Source organism: Pan troglodytes, chromosome 1 (genome assembly GCF_028858775.2).
Source record: "Pan troglodytes isolate AG18354 chromosome 1, NHGRI_mPanTro3-v2.0_pri, whole genome shotgun sequence".
Lineage (NCBI taxonomy): Eukaryota > Metazoa > Chordata > Mammalia > Primates > Hominidae > Pan > Pan troglodytes.
The window spans coordinates 66221144-66240434 of record NC_072398.2 but is presented as its reverse complement, the minus strand read 5'-3'; the positions used below and the strand labels follow the sequence as shown (position 1 = coordinate 66240434).

The following is a 19291-nucleotide window of genomic DNA, read 5'->3' as shown; positions in this document are numbered from 1 at the left end:
TCTTCAGTTTTGTCAAAACTAAGCTAAAACAAATAAGACTGGTTTGGATGGTTTATGATGACTATAAATCATGTAACTTTTCAGTAGGGCAAAATTTTTGCTCTTTTGTCCTTTATAATCTCTTGGAAACTTTATAGGTTTTTCCTAATTAACTTAATTGACAAATGTTTTGATATTATCTTTGCTTGTTAATATAGCAATGTTCTTAGGGTTTAAATTATTCCAAACACTGGAATAATGTCATGGATTATCGTTGGTATTTTTCTAAAACAGTAATTGGTCAGCTTAAGCAACTTAAGATGTAAGTCTGGGCCAGGCACAGTGGCTCACGCCTGTAATCCTAGCACTTTGGGAGGCTGAGGTGGATGGGTCTCTTGAGGTCTGTGTTCTATTCACAGTGAAACCTTGTCCGGTATTGTTTGGTCCAGTCTTCTCCAGTCCTGACCGGTCTTACCCGGTTCGGCCCAGTCTGGTCCGGTCCTGACCAGTCTTACCTGGTTCAGCCCGGTCTTGACCAGTCCTGTCTGGCCTAATCTAGTCCAGATAGGTCTTGTCCTATCTGGTTTGGGCCAGTCCTGACCAGTCTTATCCGGTTTGGCCTGGTCTGGTCCTGTCTTATCTGATGCTGACCAGTCTTACCCAGTTTGCTGCGGTTTGGTCTGGTCTTGTCTGGTCCTGACAGGTCTTGTCTGGTTTGGTCCAGTCTTGCCCAGTCCTGACCGGTCTTATCTGGTCCTGACCAGTGTTGTCTAGTTTGGTCTGGTGCAGTTTGGTTTGGTCTTGTCCAGTCCAGTCTTGTCTTGTCTTGGAGTTTCACTCTTCCGCCCAGGCTAGAGTGAAGTTTCTGCATCTCAGCTCACTGCAACCTCTGCCCCCGAGTTCAGGCGATTCTCCTACGAGTAGCTGGGATTGTAGGCGCCTGCCACCACACCTGGGTAATTTTTGTATTTTTAGTAGAGACAGGGTTTCACCATGTTGGCCAAACTGGTCTCAAACTCCTGACCTCAGGTGATCTGCCTGCCTCAGCCTCCCAAAGTGCTGGGATTTACAGGCATGAGCCACTGTGCCCAGCCTGCAGAAACTTTTCTTGTTCTCTTTCAAGGTAAATCTTACCTAGTTCTGTCACCTTACATAGAAAACCCAAGTGCACTTACAGACCAATTACTACAAATAATAGAATTTAACAGTATGGCTGGATAAAAGGTAATATACCGAAGGCAGTTGCATTTTTTATACTTACACAAATAACTAGAAAAACAAAAAAAGATACCATTGCAGTAGTCAAAGTATTCAGTACCTAAGAATAAACAAAAACATGCAAGATCTCTCCAAGAAAAATAAGTTTTATCACAAAACACTGAAAAAAGACCACGTTTATATATAGAAGGATTTAACAGCATATCAATTATTTTCAAGTTGGTCCACATTTTGAATGCAATTCTAACTAAAATCCCAGCAAGGTTTTCCATATAACTTGATGAGGTGATTATAAATACTTAAAAAGATAGATTTATGGCCCCAAATAGCCAGTATTTCTAAAGAAGAGCAGAATAGAGAATCTTGGTTTACAGATAACAAGACTTGCTTTGAAGCTAAAATAATCGAGACAGTGAGGTACATGAGTTGACAGATGGGATAAGACAGGGCACAAAAGCACATTGTATGTTATATGTTACATGCAACATTGTTAGGAGACAGTGGTGGCATGTCAGATTAGTGAGAAAGGGAATGAGCAATTAAGTAAATGGAACTGGAAACTAATGGTTATTTCAAAGTAGTTGAAATCGGTTCCCTACCTCATAACTAAGTACAAAAATCAATTCCATATAGATTGAGAACTTTAAATGTGTTGACACATGAAAGAGTTTTTCAAACACTGAAGTAGAAAATATAAAAATATAAATAAGCATCTTCTAGACAGTGCTGTCCAAAAGAAATATGTAAGCCACATAGATAATTTAAATTTTTCTAATAACACATTTAAAAAGGTGAAAAGGTGAAATTAAACATATTTAACCCAGAATATCTAAAATATTTACAACACGCAGTTAATTTTAAGTTACATTTGAGATATTTTGCATTATTTTTCTTATGGTGTGTTCAAAATTCGGTGTGTGTTTTACATACAGAGTACATCTCAATTCAGATTAATGCTACTGTATTGGGCAGCATAGTCTTAGACCTTCTGAAAGGATTGCTGAAAACATGAAATGCACTAACCTTGAAATAAAAGATCAATATATTATTCTATATTAAAATTAAGGTTATTTGTTTAATCAAAAGGTTATTTCCTTACTTAAGGAAAACCACAAGCTCGAAGATACCAATATGTTAGTATAGGAATATATAAGCAACTTCTACAAATCAGTAAGATAAGTAAACAACTTAGTAGAAAAATGATCAAAAATACAGGCATTTTATAGAAGAGGAAACATTTGGCTAATAAACATGGAGATACTCAATCTCATTGGGACTAATAGGAAAGTATAGATCTAGATCACAAGACACTGCTTTATAGCCGTTTATTTAATAAAAAGTGACACTAAAAATGTTGGAGAGTATGTGGATCAGCAGGATCGCTTATCCACTGCTTATGGGGATATATAAATAATGGTACCACTTAGAAAAATAGTTAAGCATTATCTCCCGAAGTTCAGCAGTTACATACCCTATAGCTTGGCAATTCCATACCCACGCTTAAAGAAACTTGGATATGTTTAGCACTCCTGTTTAGACTTGAACAAGAATGCTCATAGTAGCAAATGTTCACATCAGTAAATCTTGAAAAGAAGCCAGATATGTGTAAGAGTAAGTGAATTAACTGATATATTCATACACTGGGACAGTAAACTGTCATCAGAAAGGATGAGTATAGTAATGTGTGGATGAATCTTAGCAATGCTGTTGTATATAAAAAAGGAAATCCCAAGACAACATAAAATATGCATTCCCATAAAGTAAGTAAAATTTAAAGATACAGTCGGCCGAGGCGGGTGGATCACTTGAGGCCAGGAGTTTGAGACCAGCCTGGCCAACATGGCTCGGCTCACTGCAGCCTCTCCCTCCTGGGTTCAAGTGATTATCCTGCCTCAGTCTCCTGAGTACCTGGGATTACAGGCATGTGCCACCACACTGGGCTAATTTTGTATTTTTAGTAGAGACAGGATTTCTCCATGTTTTGGTCAGGCTGGTCTCGAACTCCCGACCTCAGATTATCTGCCCGCCTTGACCTCCAAAAATACTGGGATTACAGGTGTGGGCCACTGGGCCTGGCCAATAGCACTCATTTCTAATCACAACTATTAGGCTACAACTGTTCTTAAAAATTGTTATTGTTATCTTAAAAATTGATAAAAGATCCATTGTGGTCCTTTATCTTGGCACTTCTGTGAGTCATCTAAGAAACTGAATTTAATTGATGTCTTGTGGCTGTATAACTCTTTTAGGCATAGCTTGTTATATAAACTTAATGTAATTTCAAAAATTTTGTGTTTGTTTTTTAATAGACTGACTTCCTTTTGGTAGTACTGCGTGATGTTGTTCAGGCTTATCCTGAAGTTCGCATTGTTCTTATGTCCGCTACTATTGATACCAGCATGTTTTGTGAATATTTCTTCAATTGCCCCATCATTGAAGTTTATGGGAGGACTTACCCAGTTCAAGGTAATATTGTGGGGGTGGTATAGGAACATCTTTTGTGCAATAGGGTTTGTATTTTCTTAATCCTGGAGATTGGAGTTACAATTTAAAGAATACTTAAAATACAGGACAAATTATAGTATCAAATGTATCATAGCATTTTTGAGGAGTTTCTTGTCTGTTATTTTATACAGTAGTGAGTACAGTCTGAGAAGTGAGACCAGGTTTCATTTACTACTTGAGTAGTTTGCATATCCAGTAAGTTTCCAGGCCTTTACTTATAAAGCCAAACTTTTAAAAATTATAAAGTATAGTCAAAGGGAAATCACTGTGGTGTATAGGTAATTATGGGAATTACTATTAAAAGTTTAAGCAGCCAGGATCAAATTAAGAATCCTTTTTAGAGCCTGAGCAACTAGATTTTGAATTAAGATTAAAGGAAGTGTATCAAGGTTATGTATTTCTGATAAGTGAGAGTTCTTTAGTATCTTTTTGTTTTTCTAAGACAAGGTCTCACTCTGTCACCCAGACTGGAGTGTAGTGGTGCAGTCTTGGCTCACTGCAACCTCTGGCTCCCAGGCTCAACCAGTCCTCCCATCTCAGCTTCCTGAGTACCTGGGACTACAGGCGCACAACACCGCGCCTGGCTAATTTTTGTATATTTTGTAGAGACAAGGTCTCACCCTGTTGCCCAAGCTGCTCTCAAACTCATGGACTCAAGCAGTCAGCCTGCCTCAGCCTCCCAAAGTGCTGGGATTACAGTCTAGAGCCACTGCGCCCAGCCTTCTTTACTGTCTTTAGGAGTTGTTACCACAGTTTTCTAGGATAGTCATCTGGTAGCTGTGGGGGAAAAAAAAGAATTATGGCACATTCTAATTGAGGGCATGAAAATAAGAGAGAAACAGTGTAGATAGATACGAAGTGATGTTATGGCTATGCCAGCATGCTAAGCCAGTATAATTCACTGGGGTACAGGTTAATTCTGAAACTGCTGTACATGTGTACTGGAAATGCCATACAAGTAAATGGATGGCAAGTGGTGGGAGCTCAGTTTCTTACTACTAGAAAGAGAAGTTAAGGATAAGTGGGATTGCTAGAACAAACCATATGGTACTGGATTATACTCAAAGAGATCAGTACGAACTTGTGTTTAGCTAAATGGAGGTACAAATGGATAGGTATAGAAATAATTATAGATAGGTGTGGATACATGTGTTAGTATACATACACATTTTTTTCTAGCTCTGTGCTGAGTGGGAGTAGAAGCAGTGACACCCAGTAGATAGGGATATGCCCCACATTCAGATTTTGTTTTTAATGCCATTCTCCAACTAAAGGAGCCAGATATTCCTGGAGAAATGGCTGCTTCTAGGATGAAACAATATACAAAAATGAGCCTGGAACATCTTGTCCCTTAAAGTAAGGAGGTGCCTAAAAGAAGCCCATAACGATGGGGATAAAGGGACACAGGAGCCAACCTGAAAGAGTTCCCAATGGCCAAAGCTGGAACAGTTTGAGGAAAAAAAATAACATGGTATTAGATTACCAAAATATAAAATATTTGTGTGTCTATACTGATATGTAAATAAGTGGTTTAATAAAAAGAATAGTGACAAGTGCCTCTTACAAAAGAATTTCAAATAATTTATGTAAATGGTCTCCCCATTTTTCAAACAAGTGGGCCTATACTACCTAACCCCTGAGTGGGCTGTGTTTAATAACTTCTGAAGACTACAGTGTGGGAAGAAGGGAAAATGAGTAACTTTACAGTGGAGAAATTTGGCAGGCACTACCACAGGTGATCAAGTTTTAACATCATGAGGAGTAAGTCATATTGATAGGATATGCCCTTAATATGATGTGATGAGACTGGCACTTTGGGAGTTTTTGGATATAGAGGGTGTTTTGATTATAAAGACATTCTGGGGCCATCTGAGAATCTCGGGCATAATTGATCAACAGATCTTCCAGTCCTTGCATTGAGATCCTTCTTCAGATTAACCAGAAGCCATTTTGTGTGTGCATACTGATAGAGGAAGGATGGACTGTGGTATATTGTATTGACGTTACTTCTTTCCATGTATAACTCCCACACAATGGAAGTGTATAGATAAATGTTTGATTGAATGTTATACACAGAGGATACCCCAACTGGCTCTGGGAACATGTATAAAAGACACCTCACCCTCCTTCAAGGTCTAAGAGAGGGAAACACTGAGTTTGATTAGGAAAATAAGGTTATTGCTACTGGAACTTTTTGGCATTTGTGAAGAATCAGACTAGAGGGGTATTAAAGTAGTTTTGAACTATGAATTAGCAAATGAATTTGGGTCTGCTCCATTGTGAAAGTTGATAGTACTTAACCTGACTGGATTGTCCCTGGCAGAATATTTTCTGGAAGACTGCATTCAGATGACCCACTTTGTTCCTCCACCAAAAGACAAGAAGAAGAAGGATAAGGATGATGATGGTGGTGAGGATGATGATGTAAGTGAATTTCATGAAGAATTTCCATTATGGGCAGATTGTCAATGCAGAGAAAAAACTGAGTTAATGTAACATGCAATGTATTAGCATTACAGCAAACTTTCTTAAAAACTGACTGTAATGTCTGCCTTTGGATTAATTGATGTATTTTACTGCAAAAAAATTCCAGGTTCAGTGACAAGCTGTTTTCTATCACAAGTTAAATTATCTCTGGCGTAAAGATCAAAGGAAAAAGGAGAAAGAATGCGATGTTTAAAGGCCAGGCATGGTTAGGGACAATGCTGTTGTATAAGGTTTTGCTACTCAAAGTTTTTCAGTAGGCTGCAGCATCTGGGAAACTGGTAGAAAGGCAGAATGCTGTGCCCCACCCTAGATCTACTGAGTCAGAATCTACAGTTTAACAAGATCCTCAGGTGATCTGTATATACAATAAAGTTTAAGAAACAGCAGCTATAGCTTTAGCTACAGGAGACTAGCGATGACATTATCAGGTGGACAGAGTATTAAATCAGGGAGCAATGAGGGATTTCCTAGGAGAAACAGGAAAGAAAAGACTTTGTAGTGCTTGAGAGTTGGACGACGATAGTATAGAAATGGATTATCTGGAAATACAGACTGAGACAGCCAGCAATGCAGAATTTGCTAGAAAACCTAAGATTATATCTTTTTAATCAAAAGATCTGAAGATGTAAATGAACAGCAGATTAGAAAATTTAGAAAAAGACCAATTGCAACAACTGTTTCTCAACTTGTTTTATCATTGATTCAAATGTAAACTTTTTGGAAAATACATTATTTCAATAATACAAAGAAATATACTCAGAAGCCTCCATGAGAGTTTTGAATCAAATTTAAGTTTGTGTTTGAATTTTAGTCCTATCCTGTGAGAAATACTAATTAGTGGAAAAGTTCAGTATATTGATGTAAGCTCTACATTTTTGGAAGTTAAATTTCTTCTGTATTCTATAGTGTGTGACTAGTCAACTAGAATAAATAATGACATTACAAGTAATTAGAGTCACTAGAAGAAATCTAGAAGACTTACCTCATGAGTAACTGAGACAATCCAAAAATATGTCTCCCTGTTTTTTACAGGCAAATTGCAACTTGATCTGTGGTGATGAATATGGTCCAGAAACAAGGTTGAGCATGTCTCAATTGAACGAAAAGGAAACTCCTTTTGAACTCATCGAGGCTCTACTTAAGTACATTGAAACCCTTAATGTTCCTGGAGCTGTGTTGGTTTTTTTGCCTGGCTGGAATCTGATTTATACTATGCAGAAGCATTTGGAAATGAATCCACATTTTGGTATGAGTCTTTGAATTCTCACATATTTGAGAGTGAAAATGAATGTTTTTGCTAGTGCCTTAGCCAGTATGTGAAAACAAAATTTTGTGTTGTTTCTACTTTCGAATAAAAATATGTATAATGGAGAGCTGTTTGAAACCAGCTCCTGTTTTTAGTCCCTGATTGTTCTTTATTGTCATATAGGAAGCCATCGGTATCAGATTCTACCCCTGCATTCTCAGATTCCTCGAGAGGAACAGCGCAAAGTGTTTGATCCAGTACCAGTTGGAGTAACCAAGGTAAATATTAAACATTAGAGTGATGGGATTGGAAGTGACGTAGATACTAAACAAATGTTACAGGCTTTCAAAGAGCTACCCAAAAAATTGTAACCCATCTAAATTGAGGAAGAAAAAAGGAGTCTTCTCTTTCTGAGCTTAGTAGATTGTTCATTAATCAGTTATTGGGTGATCTTTTTAGGACTTCTGTAATTTTCTTGTCATTTGTTACATACATAAGCAAATCAGTCCTTTTAAGTAACTAATAAGAATATTTTCTGGAGTGTAATTTTTCTTTCTTCACAGGTTATTTTGTCCACAAATATTGCTGAAACAAGCATTACCATAAACGATGTTGTTTATGTCATTGACTCCTGCAAGTAAGTTACTGGGAAACCTATTTGTCTGCTCCAGTGTTACTAACTGGAAACTTCTTACCAGTTAACAGAATCAAAAACACCTTATTTTTAAACTCCTGTGTTCTTAAATCTCCAAAATTATTGTGCATCTATATAGCATTATAGGTAATTGATAATTAAGAGTAATTATTTGTTGATTACTGCAAATCAGTTATGGTAGAAAGTGACAAAGCTTGAAACTGTAACTGATGATTACTTCTCATTGCTCTTGGCTGCTGGTGTCTCACTTATTTCCCATTGGGTGTTTCCATTGATCACTGCCATACTATAGCATGCTGTTTGATGAATAAAGATGACCAGTGTTTAGCACATGACAAATATCCTACCTTGAAGGACACTCCTTTAAGGATTAAAGGTCTTCATTTTGGTATGAGATGAGCCTGGAAAAATATACCAGGAGACATTCTGTGTAGATACAGGAATTACATGGTAATTGATAAATTGAAAGGACAAAAAAGTTGAAACTTGGTTATATCTGGCCAACTTGTACCCCATGACTTCTCTTTATAATTCCTTAGTCTGTCCTGACAATGAAAACAATTTGCTGCCAACATCCATTTTAGGAAATGATGAATAGCATTCTGTGCCAATCCCAGTCATTTAGTGGCAGCTGTCTCTGTATGTAACATTGAAGGAATCTGAGGTTACTTGGGGGTTCAAATGGACCACACAGGCATCACTAGATACAGATATCCTAAAAGTTACACTAAACTTTGGAATAGAGATGACTTAAATAATTACTTTCTTTTGTGTATGTGCCATATTCCATTTAAATGCTTTGCATTTGTTAATTTATTTAATGTTTACCAAAAAAACTATAAGGTAGATAATGGCATGCAAAGTTTGGCCAAGGCAGTTCAGCTGATAAGTGGCAGGTGGATGTTACATTGCCTTTTAGTAGGTTGACAACTAGGAGATTGCAGTCAGATTGCTGATTCTTACTTGTGCCATTCATGAATAGACATCACAAGTAGGTATGGCTTTAACTACATAGTGGAAAGCATTCACTACTTAGTGGATATATAATAGTTATTGATAATACACATGAGTCTTAGAATTAACCACTTTTTCCTATGTAGGCAGAAAGTGAAACTCTTCACTGCTCACAACAATATGACCAATTATGCTACCGTATGGGCATCAAAAACAAACCTTGAGCAACGGAAAGGGCGAGCTGGCCGAGTACGGCCTGGATTCTGCTTTCACCTGTGCAGCCGAGCTCGTTTTGAGAGGTAAGACCCATTCTTGACCTTTAGTAAGGGATTTTTGTTCTGTTCTCTGTAGGGACAGATGTGTGCAGTTATGTAAACCTGCCAATATAAGCTGATCTAAGTCTTGCCAGCCATGTTGGAATCAGGTGTAAATGTTTCATAAGAATCTTCATCACAAATCATTTACAGAGAATAAGCCAGATTTAGAAATATAGAGACCTAGATTTTTATATTATTTGTGCCTAATACATTGTATAACACTAAGAGGTTACTCCTTAGGCCTGCATTTCCCTCATTCTATAAAATATTAAGTTACTTAACCTCTCTTGTTTCCTCAGTTGTAAAAAGAATATGATAAATAATGCCTAACCCATAGGGTTGGTATAAGTATTAAATGATTTAATAATGTAAAATACTTTGAACAGTGTATGGCACATCATGATCTCCCAATAAGTGTTTGCTGTTGTTAATTTATACAGGTCAGATATCTCTTTTAAAACTGAAATGCTTGGGACCACAAGTGGTTTTGGATTTTTTTTCTTGGTAATATTTGCATTGTATTTACCAGTTGGGCATCCCTAATCTGAAAATATGAAATCCAAAACGCTCTAATGAGCATTTCCTTTAAGTGTCATGTCAGAAGTCAAAAAGTTTTGGATTTTAAAGTTACATCTATAAGAGCCTTTCTAGTGGCACTAAAATTACATGAACTAGGAAGGTGGGGAGGTTGTAGAGAAATGTTAGTATGAGTTATCATCCTACAAAAAGTCTTGTTGTCATTTTTAACCCATGTTTGTCAACAGGCAAGGCCTGAAGAGACCATGGGTGGAGCTAATAACATTTGCGATTTTGGATAATTTTTTCATTTTTCTTCTCAGCCTAAAAGGCTATCGAGCTGTGAGGATAAGTCAGAAACCACCATGCAACCAGATTAAATTTTGTCAACAGTGTGTATAGTGAATGATAAAAGGTCCGATGGTAATTGTAAAATAAAAGGATGAGGAAAAGGCAGCTCTGTATCCCTGATTACCTTGCTGCAAAAAGTTTATTAACATCTGTGTATACACAAGGAGGATGGTTATTTTATGCTTATTTTCTCTTAGACTTGAAACCCACATGACACCAGAGATGTTCCGAACACCATTGCATGAAATTGCTCTTAGCATAAAACTTCTGCGTCTAGGAGGAATTGGCCAATTTCTGGCCAAAGCAATTGAACCTCCCCCTTTGGATGCTGTGATTGAAGCAGAACACACTCTTAGAGGTACTTACAAATACAAACCTACTTGACGCAGATATTAATCGTACCATCTGTCTTGTTCTGGCAGATAACACTTACAAATGAATCAAGATGATGAAGATGTAGTCAACAGGGCTGTGATAATAATAGTAAGGCCTCCAGTCTTACCTTAGATAGTTAGTATAGTCACTGTTCTAATGAGCAATGAGAAGGAAGAAAGGGACAATGTGAGTCTTTAAAAAAGAAAAGAAAACTTTAAAAGGCATCTCTTAACTATGTACTAAAGATCAGAACATAACTTACTCATACCCACAGTATTTCATATGAATCTCTTAGAACTTTTTTGTTTTTTTGAGACGGAATCTCGCTCCATTGCCCAGGCTGGAGTGCAGTGGCGTGATCTCAGCTCACTGCAACCTCCACCTCCCAGGTTCAAGCCATTCTTCTGCCTCAGCCTCCTGAGTAGCTGAGACTACAGGCATACACCACCACACCCGGCTAATTTTTATATTTTACTAAGACAGGGTTTCACCATGTTGGCCAGGCTCTTCTGAAACTCCCAACCTCAAGTGATCCACTCACCTCAGCCTCCCAAAGTGCTGGGATTACAGGCAGGAGCCACTGTGTCCAGCCTGGAACATTTATTTTTTCTTGCTAAACTTGTTAGAGGTACAGTGAAAATTAAGGGCATTGGAGCTAGATCTGAATTTGAATTTTGAATCTAGCATTTATCTACTATGTAACTTCAGAATTTTCTCTAGATTTTATTTTTTTAAAAACATTAACAGCTGGGTGTCAGACTTCTTATGGCATGTAGAAACTTACGCTGCTATTATAGTTAATACTGTATTTATAGACTTCATTTGAATTGTATTTGTTTTTATAACCTACAGGATTTAGTTGTAGTACCTTTATGTTGGGTGCTCCAGATTTTGATTTTGTTCTATTTTTGAGTACAGAGAATTGTTGGCCGTAGACATGGTATTAGCGATTGGCTTGACAAAAGAGGAACTCTAAACTGTCTTAACCTTAATTTAGAGTAATGTTTTGTCTGCCTAAAATTAGTGTTCATTTGTTTCTGCTCACAAAGAACTATCTCCCCACAGAGCTTGATGCATTAGATGCCAATGATGAGTTGACTCCTTTGGGACGAATCCTGGCTAAACTCCCCATTGAGCCTCGTTTTGGCAAAATGATGATAATGGGGTGTATTTTCTAGTAAGTACTTTGTTTTATTTCTCTTCGTTAAGTGGCAGAATAATTTCAGAATCTTCTCCTCCCTGTAAAAGCAGTATTGGCTCAGATAGACGAAAAAAAATCCTAAATGTTCTTCAGGGAAGTAACATACCTAGATATTGAGAGCAGTGTAACACTAAAAAAATGAACAGTTCCAGTAGATGGATATCTGGGCCCAATATGGGGAAAAGGGCACTGATTTCTCAAAAGTTAAAAGCAAGCAGGCCAGGCAATGTGGCTCACACCTTGAATCCTAGCACTTTGGGAGGCCAGGGTGGGAGGGTCCCTTGTTATTAATAGTTGGTCTTGAAAGAGCAGTGTCAGGAAAAGAGGTTTATTTTATCAGAAAATGTTGAAGATTAAGAGATTTGGTATGATGGGGAAGAGAGAATATAAAAGGAAAAATATACTTGGTCATAATTTATGATAAATATGTGGCCATTAGAGCATCAGAGCATTTTTTTCTTTCTGATTCTGAAGAGAGCAGCTATAAAGTTCTTTGTTAAGCCAGTTTCATTGCAAATAAAAGTAGAATCATAGCCATAAAGACTGCAACCCACAGTCGACAGTCCTACCTGAGCTGCTGGCAACAACATTGTGATCTAGTCTGGATTTAACTGTCTTTGTGTATTTCAGCGTGGGAGATGCTATCTGTACCATTGCTGCTGCTACCTGCTTTCCAGAGCCTTTCATCAATGAAGGAAAGCGGCTGGGCTATATCCATCGAAATTTTGCTGGAAACAGATTTTCTGATCACGTAGCCCTTTTGTCAGTATTCCAAGCCTGGGATGATGCTAGGTATGAGTAAGATTTGGGTGAGCTGTCTGTAGTTTCTCATTTGTACTTAGTTCTCTGGTCTTAGAGAATGATTTCTCATGCCAATTTATTTTAGAATGGGTGGAGAAGAAGCAGAGATACGTTTTTGTGAGCACAAAAGACTTAATATGGCTACACTAAGAATGACCTGGGAAGCCAAAGTTCAGCTCAAAGAGATTTTGATTAATTCTGGGTTTCCAGAAGGTAAGACTTCTTCCATTCTTAAGATATCTTTAAAGTGACATTTATATAGTACATGCAAATTGACAGCAAAGTGTATTTTAGTTTCAAATTTTAGACCCTATGATTTTTATATATTCCCGACTATTTCTTAGTTCTCGTGAACACTGGTCTAGTTCCCAGAATGAGTACTTTGCTGATAACCTTATAGTGGTTTGCAAAGTAATTTATTAGCATTTAGACTTGAAGTAAATTCTACCACATTAAATTTTAAATGACTTTAATTTATACTTTCGGTGTACAGATGATTAAAGGACTTTATGACATCTAACATAGAAAAAAACCAACCCATGTTTCTTGATGAGCCGTAGTACTTTTCTTTTCCAACTAGGTTAAAATATAGAATTACTTCCTAAAACATTGAGAACTGGAATGCATAACCAGAAATAAGACTGTTGAGAGACAGAAGGTAGTTGGGCAAGATGGTAAATTTTTAAAGGCTGTGATTGGAGTAACTAAACAAAGTAGTAAGTGGTTCTCTTCTGTCATAAGCCAGCCGAAATTTTAGTTTTTCCTCAAAATTATAAGAAAGGGAAAACTTCATGTGCTAGAATCTTGAGATGAATTTTACAGGTAATGAAACAGGCACCAAGGTATAAATTGTCTTTAATTCATCCAATTAGGAGGCTAAAGACTAGAACTCGTTTGTCTAGAACAAAATATGTCTGTGCTTTCAGCGGTTGACTGTCATGCTTTCCAGTCAGTAGCTAAGTACTCAAAGTGTAGACTGGGTAAAAACGTCAGCCTTCATTCCAGTAGGTGTCCTCTTAGATTATCTCCATCTTCTCTACAACTAACAGCTATTTAAGAGTAGCAGATAAATACTTTGTGGTCCTATCAGTCAAGCTCTTATTCTCAGAGTAGATGGTTGATTGGGGGACTAAAAAGTAATCACCCCGGCCGGGCGCAGTGGCTCACACCTGTAATCCCAGCGCTTTGGGAGGCTGAGTCAGGTGGATCACGAGGTCAGGAGATCGAGACCATCCTGGCTAACACGGTGAAACCCGTCTCTACTAAAACTACAAAAAATTAGCCGGGCGTGGTGGCGGGTGCCTGTAGTCCCAGCTACTCGGGAGGCTGAGGCAGGAGAATGGCATGAACCCAGGAGGCAGAGCTTGCAGTGAGCAGAGATGGCGCCACTGCACTCCAGCCTGGGTGACAGAGCGAGACTCGTCTCAAAAAAAAAAAAAAGTAATCACCCCAAGCTTATTTATGGTTGAGTCTATAAGAGAATAGAGACGTTTTCGTTTTCTTATTGTGGAAACTCAGTAACATTACTCCTTGAACTTAATCTGGGTGTAAGGATTCTGAGAAGAGAAAGTTTTACAGACAGGTTATGTGAAAAGAGTGAGGAAGAGTCAGTTCTCTTAATTATCTTAAATAGTTTGCATGTAATGTGAAGATCAGCCAGTTATCTGATTTTTGTTTTCACTGTGCTCCTCTTAACAGATTGTTTGTTGACACAAGTGTTTACTAACACTGGACCAGATAATAATTTGGATGTTGTTATCTCCCTCCTGGCCTTTGGTGTGTACCCCAATGTATGCTATCATAAGGAAAAGAGGAAGATTCTCACCACTGAAGGGCGTAATGCACTTATCCACAAATCATCTGTTAATTGTCCTTTTAGTAGCCAAGACATGAAGTACCCATCTCCCTTCTTTGTATTTGGTGAAAAGGTAAGAAAAGACTAGAAAAGTTTACATTGAAAGTTGAAATTGTCTTTACAATCATTAGGAACATGAATTTTGATTTTCAAAGCACAGTATGTAGCGGTATTTGGAAGTTGGAATGTCAACCATTTTGTATTGTCTCTTTCTCCATTTGCAGATTCGAACTCGAGCCATCTCTGCTAAAGGCATGACTTTAGTCACCCCCCTGCAGTTGCTTCTCTTTGCCTCCAAGAAAGTCCAATCTGATGGGCAGATTGTGCTTGTAGATGACTGGTATGGATTTTCAGATGTGAACTCCAAACTGAATTCTTAGAATTACAATATGATGGAATTCAGCTGCTAATCTAACTTAATTATATACTAATTATATCTAACTTAATTATATACTATATACTTAATCTTAAATTGATACCAGTAGAAGCAAATGCATTAGGAATTTGAGCCATGTCTACCACTAGGCACACCACCACTATGGAATCAGATTAAGTGAAGCTTGAGTACCCTTTCACATACTCTGTATATTGATTCAAAACTAGTGGTAAGCACTGGGCAAAAATGGAATAGAGCTTAATGGACAGCCAGTAGGCTCAGCCATCATATTCTTGAAAACCTAGAAAATGCCAGTATTCTGGGTCTCTTAAATTCATTATTTTAAAGTCTGAATGATCTGGCTGGGTGTGGCACATCACTTGGGCTCAGGAAGTTCAAGATCAGCCTGGACAACATGGTGAAACCTGTCTCTACGAAAAATCCAAAAAAATTAGCCCCGTGTGGTAGCACACACCTGTAGTCCCAGCTATTCTGGAGGCTGAGGCAGGAGAATCACTTGAACCTGGGAGTTGGAGGTGCAATGAGCTATCACACCACTGCACTCCAGCCAGGGCAACAGAGCAAGACTCTGTCTCAAAAAAAAGTCTGAATGATCCATATTGCTGGACTTTGTTTTTTGTTTATTATATATTGCATATATTTTTATTATATTTTATTTGGCTTGATAGACTTTTTGGCTTAAGACTCCTGCTCATAGCTAGCAGTGAATTTTAAGAAGCTAGTGCTGATTATAACTACTCTTCATATCTGTGTTTGCCTAAGTTTGGGGCCATTATAAGTAGTTTTTTTTTTTAATATTAATGCTTAAGAAGTTAAATTTATTCTATAATGTGCCATGTGTGAAGTTGAGAGATAATGGTCTTTTTCTACATATACTCCCTCTCTTATTTTTAATGTATTTCGCCACTTTAGGATTAAACTGCAAATATCTCATGAAGCTGCTGCCTGTATCACTGGTCTCCGGGCAGCCATGGAGGCTTTGGTTGTTGAAGTAACCAAACAACCTGCTATCATCAGCCAGTTGGACCCCGTAAATGAACGTATGCTGAACATGATCCGTCAGATCTCTAGACCCTCAGCTGCTGGTATCAACCTTATGATTGGCAGTACACGGTGAGTACCATATTAACTTCCTACTGAACCAAGTAGAGGGGAGAGATCTTATGTAGGCCTAGAATTCCTAAAGTTAGTGATAGAAGCCCTATTACTTAAGTAAAATTCTAGATATAGATAGAGCTATATAGATAGAGAGTTTGATGTTCTGAGTTCTAACATACTCAGAACAAAGAATGTCATTTACTTTTTTGTTAGTAATTGGTCTGCTGCATCAGTGCATGTTGGTAGTGTTAGAAGGATCTTACAAATACACATACATAGTTCAGAGTGGGTCACATGACAGGGAAGTGACACAGCCCAGATAGCCCTTTTTCCATGGTACTGTTTTGGCATCTCTAAAGAAAAATATTGATGAGATGTTAAATTGCTTCTTTATCAAATGTATATGTGTTTTTGTTTATCTTAAACAACTAGAGCATGGATATCTTAAAGAAATGAGAAATTTATCTTAATTCTTAAAATTTTTATTTGCTTCAGGTTTTAAAATTTTTTCTTTGCCCACTAATTTTTATTTACATATACTTGATATTACCAAAAAGGCAGAAGAGTGATACGATGTATAGCCATATAGTCTTTATTTAGGTTCACTAATTTTCAGCATTTTGTATTTGCTTAATATTTGTGATGAAGTAGCAGGCATTACCACATTTTACATCAATACACTTCATGTCTTTTAAGAACATGGCCACAATACCACAATCACACCCCAAAACCTTAAGTGTTTTAGTAATACTATAATATACTAATGTACTAAAATTCTTCCAGTTATCCAAAAATGACCTCTAATTCCTCATCAAAAATGATGTATTGGCATTTGATCTGTCTGTAAGATGGGTAGATTGTTATCCTCGTCCTCTTTAATATAAACAAGGAAACCAGGCACAGATAAGACCCAAGGTCATACAGCTAATAACTGATAGAACCAGGTTCAAACCCAGGCAACATGGCTCCTGAAACAGTGCTCTTACTATGCTATTCTGTGGCCCTCCTAGGTGGTTAAATGCATAGAATAATTCAATAACCGTCATAGGCAGATAACAAATGAAGTATTCATGGGTGTTTAGGAGAAGAGAGATTATTTTTGGCAGGAGGGCTGGTAAGCAAGGAGCCTCTGTGTATATAATCTGTTTCTATGAAGGATAACAGTCCGGACACTAGAAAGAAAGGGATATATGCAAGAGAGTTTAGGATGTATGAATATGTGGTGGCTTAAATTACAGTAGTAGAATTGCAATGGGGAGATGTGACTGGATTAGACAGATTTGTGGTAGAATCAATAGGAATTGGTGATGGACTAAAATGGAATAGTGCAATGAAAGAAGGAAGACAGATTACAGTCATTTATTTTTTATTGTATTTTATTTATTTATTTATTTATTTTTTTGAGGCAGTTTTGCTCTGTTGCCCAGGCTGGAGTGCAGTGGTGCCATCTTGGCTCACTGCAACCTCTGCCTTCTGGGTTCAAGCGATCCTCCTGCCTCAACCCCCCGAGCAGCTGGGATTACAGGCACACACTGCCACGCCCAGCTAATTTTTGTATTTTTAGTAGAAACAGGGTTTTGCCATGTTGCCCAGGCTAGTCTCTAACTCCTGACGTCAGGTGATCCACCCACCTCAGCCTCCCAAAGTGCTGGGATTACAAACCTGAACCACTGCACCCAGCCACACAGCCGTATTTCTGACTTAGCTGCTGAATTGGTGGTGTTATTCTCGAAGAAAAGCTGCACAGGAGTAATAAGCAGATTGGGGATATGTTCAATTGAAGTTGTTGACAGTCCATCTTGATTTCTGCAATTTTTTATTCGCTTTATTTTCCTTATTTGCCACATGAAACAGATTTAGGCATTATTACCAAGGACATTTTTCAAAATCATATTTCAGAATTATTGCAGGAAAACATCTGGTGATAAAAACCAAATAGTTTATTGGCAGCTCCAGGAACCCTCTCCTAATGCTTGCCTTCTTGGAACACTTATGTTATTGAACTGAGTAAGAGGACTGTCTTAAAGTTCTAATGACATACTGCCAAAATTCAAAACCTTTGAGATTGAACCAGAAAGAACTTCAGAAAAACAGATGGATACAATTGATGACTGTTTTAGAATAGCAGATCAATTTTATTTCAATTTCTATTTGTGCATTTGGCTTCATTCCCTTTATGTATTAAATTTTCAAATATAACTAAATGTGTACATTTGGTGAGTCGTTGGGAAATAATAAGAATGTTTTGCTAAAGTGATGGTTTTGTGCTTTTCCTAGGTATGGAGATGGTCCACGTCCTCCCAAGATGGCCCGATACGACAATGGAAGTGGATATAGAAGGGGAGGTTCTAGTTACAGTGGTGGAGGCTATGGCGGTGGCTATAGCAGTGGAGGCTATGGTAGCGGAGGCTATGGTGGCAGCGCCAACTCCTTTCGGGCAGGATATGGTGCAGGTGTTGGTGGAGGCTATAGAGGAGTTTCCCGAGGTGGCTTTAGAGGCAACTCTGGAGGAGACTACAGAGGGCCTAGTGGAGGCTACAGAGGATCTGGGGGATTCCAGCGAGGAGGTGGTAGGGGGGCCTATGGAACTGGCTACTTTGGACAGGGAAGAGGAGGTGGCGGCTATTAAAACTTGGTTATGTCAGTTCCTGTGTGTAGACAGTAAGGAAAAAAAGGCATGCTATGTGTTACGTGTTTTTTCCAGTATGTTTATTTGCCACCAAAAAGTAAATGCATTTTCACCCATTCTGTGGTTCATTGTAGTTTAAGGAAACCAAGCAAATAGATGCATTAGTGATTTTGTTTATATTATGTAAAATATAACGATCTCTTAAAAATACCACAGTTTGTATTTTTTCTTTAAGGAGTAAAGATTTGCCTTTAAATAACTTGGTATTTTCCTGGCTTTCGTTTAATACAATAGAAAATAAAGTATTACACCGAATACTTGTCGTGTAGTTTGTTTGTTGACCTCATATGTTAGAAAATTTTACAATGCCAGTTACATCTGTTCATTTTAAATGTCAGAGAAGTTGTACCCTGTTTCAAAAGTATACTAAGTGATACTACTTGTAATAGAATAAATCATCTTGGAATTGAATTGTTACCTTTTGAAGTAAATACTGGCAAGTGCACAAGCCACATAAACCTGAATAAAACTTTTGACCTAGGGTTGAACATTTGGCTTCCTCCCATATTCTGTCTTTGAATAAGACCAAGGCCAGCATTTTCTTTTCTAAGTTAGTTTCCACGATGACAATTAAAAGCAATAAAATCAATCCATAGAACTCTTGAATAAAAGGTAAATGAAGCTTCACTGATGTGACACATTTACCT

The 19291-nt window shown here is 37.8% G+C and overlaps 1 protein-coding gene across 4 annotated transcripts in view; it reads left to right on the top strand.

Annotated features, from left to right (window-relative positions):
* Positions 1 to 18899, top strand: part of DHX9 (DExH-box helicase 9) — a 48685-nt gene extending 29786 nt beyond the window's left edge. For all 4 annotated transcript variants that reach the window (XM_003308631.6, XM_016933840.2, XM_024350478.3 and 1 more), the window contains 14 exons: positions 3507 to 3663; positions 6026 to 6126; positions 7222 to 7435; positions 7619 to 7713; positions 7999 to 8072; positions 9191 to 9343; positions 10426 to 10586; positions 11669 to 11780; positions 12435 to 12596; positions 12691 to 12818; positions 14304 to 14533; positions 14685 to 14800; positions 15770 to 15970; positions 18233 to 18899. In XM_003308631.6, coding sequence (XP_003308679.1) covers positions 3507 to 3663; positions 6026 to 6126; positions 7222 to 7435; positions 7619 to 7713; positions 7999 to 8072; positions 9191 to 9343; positions 10426 to 10586; positions 11669 to 11780; positions 12435 to 12596; positions 12691 to 12818; positions 14304 to 14533; positions 14685 to 14800; positions 15770 to 15970; positions 18233 to 18584 — 2256 coding nt within the window. In that variant the 3' untranslated portion in view covers positions 18585 to 18899. The remainder of the gene's footprint in view (positions 1 to 3506; positions 3664 to 6025; positions 6127 to 7221; positions 7436 to 7618; positions 7714 to 7998; positions 8073 to 9190; positions 9344 to 10425; positions 10587 to 11668; positions 11781 to 12434; positions 12597 to 12690; positions 12819 to 14303; positions 14534 to 14684; positions 14801 to 15769; positions 15971 to 18232) is intronic.
* The last annotated feature ends 392 nt before the right edge of the window (positions 18900 to 19291 follow it).